This window comes from Neolamprologus multifasciatus, chromosome 7, assembly GCF_963576455.1.
Source record: "Neolamprologus multifasciatus chromosome 7, fNeoMul1.2, whole genome shotgun sequence".
Classification (NCBI taxonomy): Eukaryota; Metazoa; Chordata; class Actinopteri; order Cichliformes; family Cichlidae; genus Neolamprologus; species Neolamprologus multifasciatus.
The window spans coordinates 12,139,285-12,157,557 of record NC_140445.1 but is presented as its reverse complement, the minus strand read 5'-3'; the positions used below and the strand labels follow the sequence as shown (position 1 = coordinate 12,157,557).

The window sequence follows — 18,273 nt, the reverse complement described above, 5'->3', positions numbered from 1 at the left end:
CAACAGCGCCCATATGAAAAAATGTGCAAACAAAATATAAAACATTCATGGGAACATTTTAAAAGGTAAAAAAACAAAACAAAAACAAATAATAGGCCCCAGAATCAGCGGAATCCTGCTGTGATTTAATTTAGGAATCTGCATGCTTTGACTTTCGAGTGTATGTGGGTGCCTGTGTGTGACAGTATGTGCATTTATGTAGCCATGCAGATGCACTCATGCATACCTCTGCTTTGAGCCTCTCAATCTCTGTGTCCTGGTCCTCCAGCTGAGTACGAAGCTGATTGGCTGCAACCTTCTCAGTCTCCATGATCTGGACCAGATGGATGTACTTCTGCATCAGGATGTCACGTTCAATGATGATGTCAGAGTAGCTAAAAAGAGCACAGGAGGACAGTACTGAAGTCGGTTAGTGTGGTAATTTAACATGTACAGAGAGCTTTGTGTGCCAATTTGTTTTAGTTATAGACTTAAACGAATGATCAGGCAGTAACCTGATATTATTGACACCTGCAGTAATATGTCATTGTGGGCAAGTAGAGGCATACTTTCTACTGAATGTTACACTAAAAATAGGAAAGACACAGAAAGTGAGACCAGAGAAAAACAGAGGTCGAGTTACGAGATCAAGTCTGTGATGTAACCAGTGCAGCACTACAGCACCAGTGTGACCTAAATGTGAACCGCTGTGAGCAGAAAGAACACACACTTGCACACAAATGCACACAGGCATGTTAAACAAATATGGAACAACATGAGGTAGTGGTGTCAAATCTGCATAAACACACAAAAAGAGCAGAAGGTAGAGTTTGAGTCGCACTTTTCAGCACAGCACATTTTCTCACAAAAAGTGTAGGAACAACAAGATGAACATTGTGGAACATTTTACTACAAGATAATAAGAAGGAAAAGATTTTCATTGTAGTGGAAGGTAGTGAAACAAACAGCATTATCATGTACATACATATTTCATTACAAATAAAGGCCCTGTTGTGTCAGTTTTACCATCAAAATGTACCAGACGTATCAAGAGTAACTTCTGCAGTATTATGTTATACCTAACATTCAGTGTTGGGGAGTAAGGAATACATGTACCGCCGTTACGTATTTAAAATACAAAATATGAGTAACTGTATTCCGTTACAGTTACCGTTTAAAAAGTTGGTATTTAGAATACAGTTACTTTGTTGAAATAAATGGATTACACGGCGGTACTTTCCTGTTTCATATTGTGGCGGGTCAGGACTGTTTGGGTTTTGTTTGACAGCTACGTTCTGTTGTTCCAGGCGGCAGCGTTACGGTTGCCATGGTTACAGAGTGACGCTCTCTCTCTGGTGTTTCCTGGGTGAGAGAGGCCTTTTTGTTGTTGTTGTGCTAAGCTAATAGGCAGAATGCTACAGGCATAGCTCTAAAGAATGTAGCATCATAGGCAGTGTAGTCCGTGCTGCAGGGAGAATGGACTGCCATACCCGTTATGTGTCTGTGAGCGAGGGAGGGAGAAAAAGGAAAAGTAGGAGCTGTCATCGAGCAAAAACGGGAGCTGGAAGCATGTAAATATAATAATAACCACTGCAGCCAAGAAGAGTGCCTGATGAGCCCAGTTGTAAGTAAGCTATTAAGACTCGACTGTACACCGTGTCCGTGTTTTCCTCCAAAAACAATAAGTTCCGTTGGAGCAGCCTTTTAACCCCTCTCTCTTGTCTCTCGCTAGCAAAGTTGACCCAGACAACAAAGTAAAGCTAGTTTTCGGCTAGGAGCCCGACACAGAACCCACCGTATTAGCCAGAGGTCCTTTACTACGGTTTGGAGCCGCGGACCTTCAGTAACAGTAATAAATCACAGCAATAGTACATTCACGCAGTTGTAAACAGCATGATAATATATTAAGTAATCCAAAGTATTCAGAATACGTTACTCTCATTGAGTAACGTAACGGAATACGTTACAGAATACATTTTGGGGCATGTATTCTGTATTCTGTAATGGAATACATTTTAAAAGTAACCTTCCCAACACTGCTAACATTATAAGAAAACTCTTCATCCCTGAAATGCCTTCATTTGATCCAAAATGCAAAACAATAATACCTAGAAAGAAAGACAACATTTTTCTCAGGAACAGAGAGAGGGGACAGTCCAGTCTCTATTCCTGTTTATTCTGCACACCTCAGAATTCCACTGAATTGTGCTAACAGCACACTTTACTTTGTGAGGATCTCCGAATCTCACTCGCACTGACTAAGCTGTAAAACTGTGAGGAACCTTGGAGTCATTTTTGACCAGGATATGTCCTTCAATGCACATATTAAACAAATATGTAAGACTGCTTTCTTCCATTTGCGCAACATCTCTAAAATTAGAAATATCCTGTCTCAGAGTGACGCTGAAAAACTAGTTCATGTATTTATTACTTCCAGGCTGGACGACTGTAATTCATTATTATCAGGATGTCCAAAAAACTCACTGAAAAGCCTTCAGTTAATCCAAAATGCTGCAGCAAGAGTACTGACAGGGACTAGAAAGAGAGAGCATATTTCTCCTGTTTTGGCTTCCCTTCATTTGCTCCCTGTTAAATCCAGAATTGAATTCAAAATCCTGCTCCTCACATACAAGGTCTTAAATAATCAGGCCCCATCTTATCTTAATGACCTTGTAGTACCATATCACCCTATTAGAGCACTTCACTCTCGCACTGCAGGCCTACTTGTTGTTCCTAGCGTATTTAAAAGTAGAATGGGAGGGAGAGCCTTCAGTTTTCAGGCCCCTCTTCTGTGGAACCAGCTTCCAGTTTGGATTCGGGAGACAGACACTATCTCTACTTTTAAGATTAGGCTTAAAACTTTCCTTTTTGCTAAAGCATATAGTTAGGGCTGGACCAGGTGACCCTGAATCCTCCCTTAGTTATGCTGCAATAGATGTAGGCTGCTCGGGATTCCCATGATGCATTGAGTTTTTCCTTTCCAGTCACCTTTCTCACTCACTATGTGTTAATAGACCTCTCTGTATTGAATCGTACTTGTTATTAATCTCTGTCTCTCTCCCAACCGGTCGCAGCAGATGGCCGCTCCTCTCTGAGCCTGGTTCTGCCGGAGGTTTCTTCTTGTTAAAAGGGAGTTTTTCCTTCCTACTGTCGCCAAAGTGCTTGCTCATAGGGGGTCATATGATTGTTGGGTTTTTCTCTGTATCTATTATTGTAGGATCTACTGTACAATATAAAGCGCCTTGAGGCAACTGTTGTTGTGATTTGGCGCTATATAAATAAAATTGAATTGAATTGAATTAAGCTGCCCTCCATAACAGGAAGAGTAAATGGTGGATAGAAAGTAATTATGTACTTACATGATGGATGCAGGTTACTGATGAACTACAAGAGTAAGTTACTTTAGTTGTTGTTAAACTGATGTGTTAAGCAGTTATTTTATACTTTTAGTGCAAGTTTTCAAGGAAACCAATACCTAGACTACTTTTGTGCTTACATTTGGCTTATAGTATATTGTGTCATGGATATAATATCATATGTAAGATTAAAACAATAATCAATGGTAAGACTTTGAGCAGTAATGAAGGAGTGGTCTCTAACAGACACGTTGATGGTTTGGAGGAAATGATTACTGAAGTTAACTCAGAATCAGAATCAGTATCAATCAGGCGGAAACAAAATTAGTATCAATAGTATAGATAGTATGTGTGATGTTTATGAGTCATTTCTTTCGTAACTGTTAAAACCTCTGAAGAAATTCATGACGTCATTACTAGTTAAGTTCCAACAGAGCTCTGACTCTTGGCCAGCATGGCTTCAATGCTAGAGAGAAAGGTTTTTCTTATTTTTTTCAATCAGTGAGGAGTAGTATGGCTTCTTAGCTTCACAGTTGGCTTTTTTATAGAGCAACAAAAGCTTTTTTCCACAAAATAAAGATCTTCTAAATTAGTGAGATGTAATTTTATACGCGTTACTTATGGGTTATCTACTTTAAGGTTCACGTTGAGACTCTAAAACTACCCTAGACAGGTAAAGCCGTCTGGTGCTGGTTTAGCTCAGTGGTTGATCTGGCAACCATATGTTACCTGGCCTGAGTGGAGCAATGCAGGATTGAGTCTGACCTGCAGCCCTTTGCTGCATGGCTTTCCCATCTCTGAATAATAATACATTTTATTTAAAGGCGCCTTTTAAAACACCCAAGGACACTATACAGAACAAATGAGACAGGCATAAAAACAGGAAATAAACACACTCTTGCTCTACAGCAGGCATTTTTCAGAGTTTTATGCTACATGCCCTTCCTGATGCAACCAAGGGAAATTTGAATCGCTGGCTGGAATTAAACTAAAAACCTTTCACTTACAAGGAAATATCTAAACCACTGCAGTATGGAGCCATTAGAAAGATCAAGTCGTATACAGATGAAAATACATAAATGACAATATTTTATAACATTGTAAAAGAGTGAAAATTCTTGTCACTTCATACCTGGCCTGCTGGATGCCCTCCACCCATTCATTGCAGTCCAACTCATCCTCTGTTCGCATCTCTAGAGGTTTCTGCCCATCGTGGCCAAAATTGACCATGAAGTAGTACTATGTGAAAGAAAAGAGACAAAAAGTAATGTGACTTCATGCTTGGAAAAAAGATATCTAATCTTAGGTCAGAGTATTTTTTTCAACAGGTTTATTCAGGCTTACAAACTAGACAATGACAGAATTATTATATGTTTTTACCTCAAGTTTAATGAAACTACATTAATGTATGTGTGCAACATACAGTCCAAATCAAAAGATTAAGACCACTTGAAAAATGGCAAAAAAAATCCTGTTTTGCGTGATTGGATCTTAACAAGGTTCCAAGTAGAGCTTCAACATGCAACAAGAAGAAATAGGAGTGAGACACCGAAGCGCTTTTAATTTCCCTTTTTAATTTCAGCTGTCTTGTGAATTCTTGCTTGATGTCATTTTTTGTTGCTATTATCTTTTGTTTGTTAAAGGTCTAGTGTTGGACACATAAATAATTAAGTGACAAGGCCAGGAAACAGTCCAGATTTCAATCCAGCTGAAACTCTATGGTGGAAATCGAAAGAAATTGTCTTTGACAAGAGTCCTATAAAGCTGATCTCTCAAAAGAGAAAACTAGAACCAGCTTGAATAATATAGTAAGTAAATGCCTCGAAAAGCCACTTTCCTTGTATGTCTCAAAAACGAGAGTTTTTGTGTCAAATCTGTTATTTGTTTATTGGCTACAAAGTAGAAAAGATGAATGAACATCCTCCAGCTGCGGTGATAAATTCCATAATTTAAGCCAATTGTTATACACCTTGTATACACGGACTAATGAAAATAACTGTTGGCTGCAGCCCTAAGGAACATCCACACTTGGTTCACATTTTCATATTCAGCTTCCTCGTCAGAGTTCTTGCCCCAAGTAACAGCACAAAGAGCACAAGTAACACTAAAATAGCACACAGAAAACAGACCTGCTTCCTCATGAGTGGAGGTGATAATTGGAAGAGTACAAGGACTCCACTTCAAAATGAGAATTAGTGAAAATAACACGAAGTACATACAGATGCACTTACATACATGCATCTGTAAAGATGAGGACAAAATGATTAGTATCCTCCTAAGACCCGAACGCTTCCACAGCATGCATTTTTAATTTTACTTTGCTATTTGGGCTGATTGGCACCTGATGAATGTAAAAACAAAGAATTACCACTTTTTCTTTTTTTACCTAATTTTTCTTTCTGAGAAAAATGAGATCTACATATGAGGACATTCGTTTTAAATTTTGATAGAACAGTGGCAGTATAATGTCCTCGTAAGTGGATATCAGGCCCTTGTAGAGAAAAATTAAGTATTTTGGTCTGGACATCCCAAAATGTCCACATCCCATTAGGAGGGTATTACCCCTAGTTTTGTCAAAATTTTCAACAAGGGCAATTCTAAACATACTAGTTTTCTTTAAAGTATTCTTATTATTGTTATTATTGTTATTATTATTATTTCAGAAAAAAAATACTAGGGTCAACATTTTTAGCCCATGAAAATCTTTTCTGTGCAATGATGTTCTTTAGCTTGGTTATCTCCACACACAGTGTAAAACTTCAGTAAGAGTTGTCACTTAAGAAAACCACACAGTACAGAACTCTCCTGGAAGAGGTTTGGAGTGAAAGATTACAAAGAATCAGGAAAGAAAACTAGTGAGAAATGTGTCTTAAGACCCTTAGAACAACTCCCAAGTAGGGTTTTAATAGTTTTGCAATTTTCATTAGTTTTTATTTTTATTTAGTTTTGACTTCAGATTTTCAATTTTATATCAGTTTTAATTAGTTTTTACCAATTGTTTGCTAGTTTAGTTTAGTTTTTATTTTTTTTTGAAAATTCTTAGTTTCAGTTTAGTTTTGATTAGTTTCAGTTATAGTTTTAGTTGTGTTTGCAATAATTAAGTGTAACAAAATCCCAGTTTCATCATATCAGTCATTCTCTTCTGCTTATCCTTGGGTATGTTGCTATTCCAGCTACCATACCCTGCACCCTGGACAGGTCGCCTGTCTGTCGCAGGGCTAACATGCAGAGACAGACAACTCACATTCCCACCTATGGGTTCTTTAAATAAATAAATAAAGGCAGATGAACAACCATTGATACCAGGCAACTATAAAATGTATATCTTGGCCCCAATGAGACTATTAACTCTTGCAGCACCGGGTGTTCGTAATTTTGGTTCAAGTGAATTGATAAACTTTTTGAAGGTAATTGACTCACACAGTTGTGTAGATATCCCCGTCCTGTTGTCTCGGGATGCATCACGCTGCCTTGCCTGGGGTTAGCTTCTGTTTTCTGGGGATGAGGGTTGAGTGTGCTCCCTTACCTTCTCAAGGTAAGCTAGGTTAGCCTTCTTGTGTGAGCTTTTCAAGTGCACTTTAAGGTTTGTGGGATTTTTTTCCCTTTAGAAATGTCCCTCATAATTTGTCTGTTTCCACTACAAGACACTTGCTTTATCCAAAACACAGTCATATTCAAAGTAATCCCAAATTGGACACTCATTCCAGTTTTGGTTAGTTTTCCTTCTTTTGTTTTTATTTTTATTTCCGTTAACGAAAATGTTTTTTCACTTCTAGTTTTCGTTATTTCGTTAGTTTTCGTTAACGATTGCTTGCTCCCAAGACTCGAGCAAATGATTGAGAAAGTCGGGAATTGTAGTCTCAAAGAAGACAATCCCTAGAAACCTACACAGGAATGGTTGCACAGAACAGAAAACTACACTTCAAAAGTATTTCTTATCCATTTACTAGATGCCTATGTTCAAATTATGTGATTTACACAAAGGCGTTGACAAGGCTTGTACTTCTAGAGACAGGCAAAGATAAAGTTGTAAAATTATACCATGACACCAATGAGTGCTTTTCATGAACATGGGCGTAATTTTCACTGTGTACATATTAACCTCCTAGGACCTGGCGTCCACATATATGGACATCACATTTTTGGTTATTTAGACCCAAATACTCAATTTTGCTCTACAAGGGCCTGATATCCACTTACGAGGACATTATACTGCTACTGTTCTATCAAAATTTTAAACGAATATCCTCATATGTGGATGTCATTTTTCTTAGAAACAAAAAGTGGGTAAAAGAACAAATCTGGTAATTCTTTGTTTTTACATTCATTGGGCTCCGATCAGCCCAAATATCAAAGAGAAATTCAAAATGCATGCTGTGGAAGAGTTCGGGTCTTAGGAGGTTAAATAAAATATGAAGCAGAAAAATGCAAATATAAAAACAAAGCCAGTTGTGTTAAAGCAAAACCATATCAAGCTAAATCGTTTCAAGGCTGAACAAGGTAATCATAAACACACTTCAACTTCTGGTTTTTAGTCATTTTACTTAGTGCTATTTAGTGCTTCTGCAGCAGTTGTGGCAGCCAGCATGACTGCCGAGGACACTCAGCAGATGAGCCTGTGCATGTAAAACTTTGGGAAGCGCCATGTATCTTTAAAATTTACAAAAGGTCATTGTAGCGGGGCGTGGCCTGTGGTGCCGTGCAGGGAAGGCAGACGCACCTGCACTGCATCCACAATCATGCCCCGCCATCTTAAATATGGGGCTGTGTCCCATTTCAGGGTCTGCACGCTTGAAGTACGCGCACTACGTACTACATACGGTGCGTACTATAAGTACGAGAAGTGCGGAAGTGAGAGGCTTGTGAAATGGGACGGTATATGCTTCGTCGCGCTGTTCAGGTTGCCTAGCAACCATGATACTGACCGCGAGACACGTTACATACAGCTTTGTTTGACAGAAATGAAGGAGAAAATTGTTTTGTTGGTCAATAATTTTTGTCATGACATCACTTTGATTAGTTGAGTATCTGAGGCTGAGACCACAGGACTGTAAAACATGATTCAAGGGCTTCATTTCTGTACTGAACAGTCATTTAAGATTAGCTAGTAAATAATAATTAGTTAATGTTGTTCATGAGACTAAAGTCATCTCACTATGGTAATGTAAATATAATATGGCCAATATTATAGTATTGTCAGATTATTATGATATATATAATATAAATATAATCTATATCACTGACTTTCAGCTTGTTGTGTTTGTGGATATATGACTGACTTTAATTATCCATAAAATCATCAGATTCTCTGTAAGATTAAGGTCGACTATATGTATATTTAGAAGTAGAAGCTTTAAAACCAAGTTAATGCTGAAAGTACAAACATCACTAGTGTCACATAACTTTGCCGACATGTGGCCAACAGCAATGTTTTAATGTTCTTCATTATTAAACATTCGCACATGAATAAGTGACGTCATATTCAGTACTTACTTTTGACAGTTCACTTTTCGGCCGCTCCCTTCTGCCGTATTTTGCGGCAAAATTATCCACACCCACCGCCGCGCTATGAATTGTGGGATATATGGGACCACGAAGCGTGCACCGGACCACGCTTGATATTTGGGGAAATCGACGGCGCATTTGGAGTATGCATTTCAAGTACACTTCGAATTGGGACAGCCGTCGTCGCGTGGCGGTGACGTAACCGCACTTAAAATGTGTACTTCAAGCGTGCAGACCCTGAAATGGGACACAGCGTGGGACTGGGTCCTGACTGGGGGTTGGTGGTGTTGATGTGGATGTGCACAAAACAATAAAAATGTACAGAACACAACTGGGTCCAACGTGCATGTTCACAGTAGTGCCAAAACCCAGGACGGGAGGCACGGCAGACCCAGGACTGGGTAAGCAGAATGAGGAGCTGGCCAGAATGGTGGCCGAGCTGGCGGCCACGCAGCAGGAGCAGGTGGCGGTAGCACGCCGTTGGCAGGAAGAGGGGCTAGGGATGCTAACTGTCCAGGCCGATTCTCTCTCCCGCTCGCGGGGGGAGGGGAGTAGCATCAGCCGGATGGCTCCCTGGCCTCAGTAGGGCGATGGGGGTATGTGGCGGGGCGTGGCCTGTGGTGCCGTGCAGGGAAGGTGGACGCACCTGCGCAGCTTCCACAATCATGCCTCGCCATCTTAAATATGGGACTGGGTCCTGACTGGGTTGGTGGTGTTGATGTGCACAGAACAATAAAAATGTACAGAACACAACTGGGTCACAACTGGGTCATGTTCACACAGTGGCTGTCCAGCGTGGTGGCCTGGGGGGGCACAGGCCACCCCCCCAACCAGACTGGCTACCCCAGGTGCCACCCCGAAGCTAAAACAATAAAATTCAATGAAATATCAAATGTACGATTATGTTTTCACAATGAAGCTCAGATATCCCATTGTAAGTGAATGCAGCATCGGCTTCTGCACTATGAGCATCATGTTAGCAAAGGAAGGAGAGCCAAGCACAAAAGACAGCACCGCAAAAAACAATTTTTTGGCGAAAGATTAACAAGTTAACATAGCTGGACTGGCCATCGGGCAGCCTGCCCTGATGGCTTTTTTTTTTTTTTTTGTAACGGCATGAACAATGACAGGTTGTGGATTGATGTGTAAAAATAACTCAGTTGTTTGGTGGTGGCTATGGCGGAGCTTCCACAGAGGCCAGCAGGTGGATGAGGGAAGGGGAGGCAGGAGGAGGAGAGACTCGAGGCAGCCGCCTGTCCGAGTATCAGGTGAACTGAATTTCAGGTAAGAAGTTATGACCTGCAGTCTATCTGGGTCAGATATAAACCAAGTTTAGGTGGAGTTTATTTTCATTGTGCTGACTTTTTACTGTCAGTTACAATAACTCGTACTGTACTGCTGGGTGGGTGCTATGATGTTACTGATAGTGAACTTTATTTTATTCATAAGGTTAGTTAGTAGAGTTGCCAACGGCTCCTTAAAAAAAATGGAATCGTCCTGTATCCAGAGAAAATATTACGCGTTTTGTATTGAGCTGAGAAGAGACACAGTTTGTCCCGGACTTTAGCTAGAATGAAAAAAAGACACAAAGCTGGAGTTATTCTGTCTTTATGCTGCAGCTGCCTCTTCTTCTCTCATTCTCTCCCCCTCTCTCTCCTGTTGCTACTTCAATCATGAAACTGATCAATGATCAGCTGATCGTCTCTCTCGTTTGTTTATTGCCCACTTTGTGCCAGAAACAGGAAACCAGCTGATGTCGCGCTAAACAACAGCAGCATGTTTAAGCTTGATCAGCTGTTGTTAGAATTTATTTAATATTAATTTCTAGTATCAGCTGATGTTTGCTGGAGGCACAGCTGTAAAAGCTGCTGGTCATGATGTCGGTTTGAATATGTGGTGAGAGGGAAACATGAAGATGAAACCAGGAGATGTCCTTACTGAATCATCAGAGCTGAACAGGTGATGGAGAAACAGGTTTACCTTTTAGGTGACATGAATGAGTTGAAGGGAAGTTATGAACTGTTTCTGAGAGACAAATAACACCAGGATCCTTTTGTAAGTAGCTGATAGTAACTGTGCAGGGGCGGGTCTAGCAAAGTTTTGCCAGGGGGGCAGGTAGGGCATTAACAGGGAGAGGGTGCACAAAGAAATACTTTACTTTCTTATTCTCATTTAAAATATCTAGCTTTTATTAAATAATTATGTGAATCTTGCAAACAAAGTTTTTATCTGACGTAAAATGTATAGAAATCATACATATTCCAAAAAGACAGCGTACATCACTGTCACAACAGCGTTTGTTTTCATTCAAAGGCTTTATGGCTTTAATACCTGGTGGGCTGGTCTGTAGTCAAAATGCCCAATTTTCTGTCCCAGTCCAGCCCTGCAGGTTAACACTGGCAGTGTCATCATGCCAGCTGACTGTATTTCATCATCAGCCAGTGTTGTTCTTTCTACATCAATATTACTAAAGTTTACCATAAGGCAGCATAGAAAGTATTTACTTGCTTTCAGGTTTTATTCAAATGTTAGTCTTTTCATTTGTTTCCCCACTTTTTTCCTGTTTTAAAATCAAACACCAGTTTGTGAGAAGATTATCTTCTTTTTTTAATAGGCAGATAAAGTTTTGCATTGGCTAATTTGCTACATGTCAGTAAAAATACTATGCAAATATTGCTGTCCTTGAATGCTGAATAAACACTGACAAAGCACTGATTGTATCTCTTGTACCTTATCAACGCAGTATCTAAAAAACGTAGTGGTTAAAATCTCATTCTAATAAGCGTTAAAAGCGCATTCGGTTATTAGGTTTATAGGGTTGTTGAATTATGGTTAATGGTTGGTAGAATTGTTTTTAACATTATCTGCCAATTACATCTGCCACCCTTCTCCAAATCTGCGCCCCTACCTGGCCCCCCCAACAAAAATTTTCTAGACACGCCACTGTAGTTTACAGTTATTCATTTGTTTGTGAAGCTAGAAAATTTCAAAAATAAATAGAAATTTGTTAAGGATTCTGTGAGCTCACAATCAACAGGTCGCTGAGCCCCTTCTGCATTTAGAGAAAATATCTCCAGGTTTTCTCCCACTTTGCCTTTGCAATCTAAGGCTGAGATCTTTGCAGTTTTAGAACTCTGATCATGGACTGGTTCTTATATAGCGCTTTTCTACTCATCTGAGCACTCAATGCGCTTTACACAACTTGTGCATTCACCCATTCACACCCATTCGCACAAGCACATCTCTCTAAGTGCTTTATAGCTAACATTCACACACATTCATACTCCGATGGATGCATCAGAGAGCAATTTGGGGTTAGTATCTTGCCCAAGGATATTTGACATGCAGACTAGGCGAAGCCAGGAATCGAACCACCAACCTTCCGATCAGTAGATGACCTGCTCTACCACCTGAGCTACAGTCACCCCACACATCACATTTTTCTGAGTATAATCTGGATGTATGATTATAATTATGCACAGGGTTTTTGCTGATTTTTTCTTTACATTAGCATTAGCTGGCCATCCAGTTGATACAGATTGCTGCTGCCTCTGCGGTAAAAGACTGCCTAACTTCTCATTTTAAAGCCAATTTGTTCTCTTTTTGTGTCGTTTCTGAAGACAACAATACCACCATTGACTCCTAAGCTTATGAATATGCTGTAATATTTAAGCTCAGTGGGGACTTCTACTTATACATATTGCAGGCTAAATCTATTTTTTACAAGTACTTATCGTGTTTAAGTTCACTGGGGCATTTGACAAGAGTATACATAATTTAGCAAAGACACAAATACAAATCCTGACTCCACCTGTTCCACTTTATGCATGAATACAAGATTCTAATCCCTTTAAATCATAGTGAAAATCCATCCCATATCACATTTTTAAATTTCATATTTTAAGTTTTTTAAAAATGCACTAACTAAAGTATGACAGGAATGAGCCCATCATCAAATACTCAAAAAGCAGTCACCAGTAACTCAATGCATGTGTCAGTCCTTTTTTTTTTTCATTTGTCATATCGTTGTCCCTTCAGCTGTTTGCTAAACCATACTAATGAGGTTAGCACGTGTAACAAGGAACAGCAGTTCATCAAGACTTGGATTTCATAATACACCAAACTCCTTTGCATGGCAGTTTTAGGAGTACTTATCCATTTAAAAGCAAAAGATACACAAAAATAACCTTACAGTAACCTGAAAACTTTAGCATGTCTCTAACTACCTTAGTTAAACCCTGTATTTCAACATTTCACATAAAATAACTTGTATTGTTGAATTTGTCATAAAAAAATAATTAAAACTGAACTTTAACACACACCCCTGCGTTATATTTTACGGGCTTACCAAGGTTCCACACTGGTAAGCTCATAAACATAAGCGACCCTACGGGCTCAGGAGAAAAAAAATACAACAAAACGTTAAAAAAAGAAAATTATCCAGGAGTGACACAAACTTTCAATAGGCAATATGTTAAAAGTAGAAACTGCAGAGGTGCATTCACATGACAAACTCTGTTTTTTAGTTAATAAATGAATATGAATTCAAAATAAATTGCTGTTTTTTCTCAAGGACAACTTAACCCAAAACGACTGCAGAAATTTGAACATGGTTATGCACTAATTTTCCAGGAAAATTACTATTTTATTAATTCAGAGAAATAGGATAGATATTCTCTGAGGTCAGGCAGTAGAGTGGGTCATCTACCAATCCGGAGGTAGGAGATGAATCTCTGGCTCCTCCAGCCCATGCGTCGAAGTATCCTTGCGTATGTTACTAAACTGAGTTGTATTTAAGTCATTATAGTCTGTATTTGCCAAACATTAAGTCCTTAACAAAGTCACAACCCTCTGATCCATGATATATGGGTCAAATAAACATATAAATTACTTGCTGAATATCAGTTTTTTCCTTTCCTCTGTCTGACAATATAGTTTGCTAAAAGGGTGCCACAGAGAGAAAGCAGGTCTGTATAGTAATGATGTAACAAAAAACGGGTGAGGGACACTTGCTAGCGTGTGTCGGCTACAGACCAGAGAGGCTTAAGGGCTTGTTTGTGTGCGTTGGGGGGTAGGGTGGGGGTTACATAACCATCAAGGCTTGTGCAGCATCCTTGCATTGCTAATGCGGCTTCCCCGCTCACAAGCCTGCTTTAAGCACAAGGATAACAATAAGTGAGACGAACAGACGGACAGGGACAGACAGAGTGAGAAATAGGGAGCTGTAAGCTGCCTTGCCCTGCATCGAGCATCACCGCGTTCACTCACAAAAAAACACTTCATCAGTCTGCTATGCACAGATGCAAACATGAGAGCTCCCGCTTACAGCCAGGACCACTTTCAACACGACCTGACCTGCAGGACAATGGCACTGTGTTACTTCCTTCGTCTCGCTTTCACTCACAGAGCACTGAGGACATAAGCTGCGGTCTGGGCTACTTTTTATACTATGCAATACATATTTGTGTGGTTTTCACTACAGTTATTTTCATTACTGAATCATTGTCTTTAAATTATATAAAAAATATAATAGACATTAACTATATTATTAGGATGTCATTAAAATCTGTTTTTCAAAGATAATATAATCTGACAGGAGTATAAATAATTTTATTTAATGTATAATTAAATAAAATGTCAATAAAATGTCATGGTAATTACAAAAACACGTTTGGGACTGAGAAATTCACATGTACCCCACTCAATTCATTAAAAAGTGTTGAAATGAAGATGAAGCAGTGTGCTTGTGTCACACATGGAAGATTAAAGTAAATATTTAGTTGATCTGAGCTAAGGTAACTTCTTGTCTCATTTTTTGGCTAACATTTCAGCTGTCCCAGGTTGTAATAAGTAGCTGCTGTTTGTGAAGAGAGGCCTTCGTTAGTTAGAAAAGTGATTCATAAGCACTAATCCTGATAATAAGTCAGCTAAAGTGGTTATAAACTGGAAACCGATCTCAGTGTTTAAACACTCACAGAAATTAAACACAACACAGTGTTTTTGTGACATTTAGCTTGTTTCTGAACTTAAACTGACATGAACAGGAGTTAGAAGTTATGATTGCTGAACTCAGTAATGCAACAATTATGAATGCTCAGAAAACTAGAAAAAGGGAATATTTGATGATTTGTATTTAAAAAGACTACTAAAAAACTAGATCTCATGTTATTGCACTTTTTAATGCTATTAAATTAGCAAAAATGCACACTCACTAAATGATCAACCTACATTGTGGTTATAAAAATTACTGTTGAAATAGATCAAATAGATTTTCTATTAAAGCTCAGTTACAAACTGTTTCTCTATTCCCGAATGTCTGCCAGTATGAGTGGATCTCCCTAATATGGTCCACACAGTGCACAAAAGGCCCACCTTCCATTTCTAAGAAGGAGCCAATCAAAAAAGGCAAGGGGAAAAGAAGAGTTGCGGGGCAGCACCCAAGCTTTGGTTATTTTGAACTCTGAATCATCCAAAGCTACCTTACTAGAATCCAAGAATAAAAATATTGAGGTAGAAATAAGCATTACAGATCAAGCATTATGATCAAACACAGGATTTACATCACAACTTCACTGTGCAAACACATACCAAGGAGGACTGTGCCATATTTAAAATACGTACATTGTTTTGGACTTTTTCACTTAACTTATTTTGAAGAAATTACACTAGGTTTTGTTGTTATTTGGTTACATGTGTACCATACTCATAGAAAGGCAGTAGAGTACAGTAAAAGGTAGTCTCCCAATAACACAGGTAGCACTAGTGCGTAGCAGCATCCATGTGTGAGATGCAGTTGTGTTGACTTGGTATTCAGACAGTGACTGCAGGCAAAACAACGAGCAAGGATGCTATTCTTAGTCTAGCACAGCATCATCCTAGAGCAGTACCACATGTCGGATACAAACTCACAAACAGAAAGTATTACATATTCACATCAGAATCAATTTTCATTATTTAAAAACACACTAGTGTGATTTATCACATTTAGCCTTTAGCCTCAGTTAGATATCCTTTCAAGAAAACGTCCATATTTTCATATCTCTGATTGTGTAACGTCAAACTTACTGTATGTCCCATTTCACCAACTACCAACTTCATCACTATGGAAACACATCAGTCAAGTGGCACATGGGTGAGCCTATAATGGGCAGCAGCATTAGCATTAAGCATGGTGAGAAGGGGGAAGAAAAAAATTTCTTTTAGTTGCTTTATATTTTGCTACTACTAACTATAGGAGTACAAACGGTTTTAGTAATTATTTTAATATTACTTGACAGTTCATTTTAGCCTCTTTCAGCTCATTGTTCTGATTTATAGATAAATTGGTGATTCTAAATTGCCCACGAGTGCGCATGGTCTCTCTGTGTTAGCCCTGCAACCGACTGGCCACCTCTCCATGGTGTATCCTGTATGTGGCAGGAGTATCAGAACAGTTAAAACACATCTTTTTTAAACACCGCGTCTCCGTGGCTTTTAAACCCCAAAACAGGATGCCCCCAAAATTGGTCCCTGACATATGCCTGACATAAGACTTTAAATTACAAAAGAATACAACAATGAACACAACTCCCTTTGTGTGACTTGTTTAGTGTGGGGTGGCTGTAGCTCAGGAGGTAGAGCAGGTCACCTACTGATCGGAAGGTTGGTGGTTCGATCCCTGGCTCCTCCAGTCTGCATGTCAAGTATCCTTGGGCAAGATACTAACCCCAACTTGCTCTCCGATGCATCCATCGGAGTATGAATGTGTATGAATGTAGTTAGAAAGCACTAAGTATAGATAAAGTGCTTGTGAGAATGGGTGTGATTGGGTGAATGAGGCATGTTGTATAGAGTGCTTTGAGTACTCTGGGAGAGTAGAAAAGTGCTATATAAGAATCAGTCCATTTAATAGGTTTCTCTTGTAATTTCTGTGTTTAAATAGTGACAGAATTATTTTACTAACTAAAACTGCTATACATAATTCTTACTAATGGTTTGTATGTTTTTATAAGCACTGTAAATGTTTGTATTTAGTTAGTTAGTTAGTTAGTCAGTCAGTAAAGTTAATAACTAACTTTAATGACGGTGTTCTTTCCCAACTTTTACTAAGTAATTCTTGTGAATGATGGTGTAACTTTTCATACCTAAAAATACTCACCCTTTAATAGTGTTGCATATTATTATAAGTATAGTTGAGCAACTGCCAGTTTTAAGACAAACCAGAAACTAATTATTTTATAACTATATTTGAATGTAAACGTGTATGCACTGAGTACAAAAGAGACACAGCTTCGAATAAAAAATACTTTTTAAGTATAATTAGGAGATAACACTTCATTTTAAGCGCAAAAATTTTAAACCTAAATTCATCAAAATTACCTGGTGGGATATCCCACCATAAGTTACAGGTTGTATCATGAAGGATGTCTAATTACCTTCTGAATTCCTGATAGCTAGAGTTTTGGGAGGGAAAATAAAGAAACGCTGAGCAACACTCATGACACCGTGTATGTGTGGTGAGGACTTTTTAAAGGGACTCAAGAAAGACAGAAATGAAAGAGCAAAGAAAATTGACGGTTTTTCACGCTAAAAGCACGTTTACCGTGGGACGCACCTGCTGCTTCTCAATAGCATCCTTGCTGATGGCGGACACTTTGGACGCCGGTGCCCTCTCGCATGTGCATCCCTCCAGCAGGTATATACCTGAGGGCCGTGCGCTCTGGTCGTTCTCGAAGTAGAAGAGCACATTCTGGTAGAGGGCGAAGTACTTCTCAGCCCAGCGACTGTTCTCTGTGGTCTTCTTGCTCAGGTAGCCGCGCTTGGTCCCCTCTTTGCGCGCAACCACTGACAGATACAGAGCGTGGCCCTCATTGTACCGCACGCTCTTCTGCATTATGTTTACACTGAGTCCTGTCCTTATTTTGGTCCCAACTTCAAAGAGCAAACATATGTATCACATCACGCATCCTCGATATCGCTACCGTTATCTCTACCGGATGGATACTGAAGAGAAAGTGGTTAACATCTCATCTGCATAAAAAGGTAATCCAGGTTTACGATGGCATAAAAAGTTAGAGAGTGCATCACTCTTACCAGACTGTCAAATACAGGCTCCAGTGTGATCTGCCCCGTCAAGCTGAACCGTTGAAAAGCAGCACCGCTTCAACACATCTCCATGCTGCAAAGTTCGAACATGACCTAGAAAGCCAGTGTGTTTCTGTCCTGGTGGTTAAAAAAATGAGGAAAACGACGGAGAGTGTAGTACCGCCAACAACAGCACACAGAAATAGACTCAGTGAACAGACGGTGAAAACAGAATCACGACGGACATCAGCGCTAATCGGCTTTGACATCAACTTAGATCGCCGCAGCCCGCGCGCTGCTCTCTGAGCGCGAAGCCTCGCAGGAGTTCCATTTAGGCAGCGCACCAAAGTTTACACACCCACAGTTTTAC

At 39.4% G+C, this 18,273-nt stretch overlaps 1 protein-coding gene across 14 annotated transcripts in view; it reads right to left on the bottom strand.

The window, feature by feature from the left end:
* rasgrf2a (Ras protein-specific guanine nucleotide-releasing factor 2a) overlaps positions 1 to 18,170 on the bottom strand; it is a 45,348-nt gene extending 27,178 nt beyond the window's left edge. For 4 of the 14 annotated variants that reach the window (XM_085167560.1, XM_085167565.1, XM_085167571.1 and 1 more), the window contains exons 1-3: positions 17,422 to 18,168; positions 4,468 to 4,574; positions 227 to 374 (exon numbers count right to left, since the gene is read on the bottom strand). In XM_085167560.1, the coding sequence (XP_085023686.1) occupies positions 227 to 374; positions 4,468 to 4,574; positions 17,422 to 17,712 (546 nt within the window). In that variant the 5' untranslated portion in view covers positions 17,713 to 18,168. Of the gene's footprint in view, positions 1 to 226; positions 375 to 4,467; positions 4,575 to 17,421 lie in introns of all 14 variants that reach the window. The other 10 variants (XM_085167574.1, XM_085167572.1, XM_085167575.1 and 7 more) reach the window with 6 other exon arrangements.
* Positions 18,171 to 18,273: the final 103 nt, after the last annotated feature.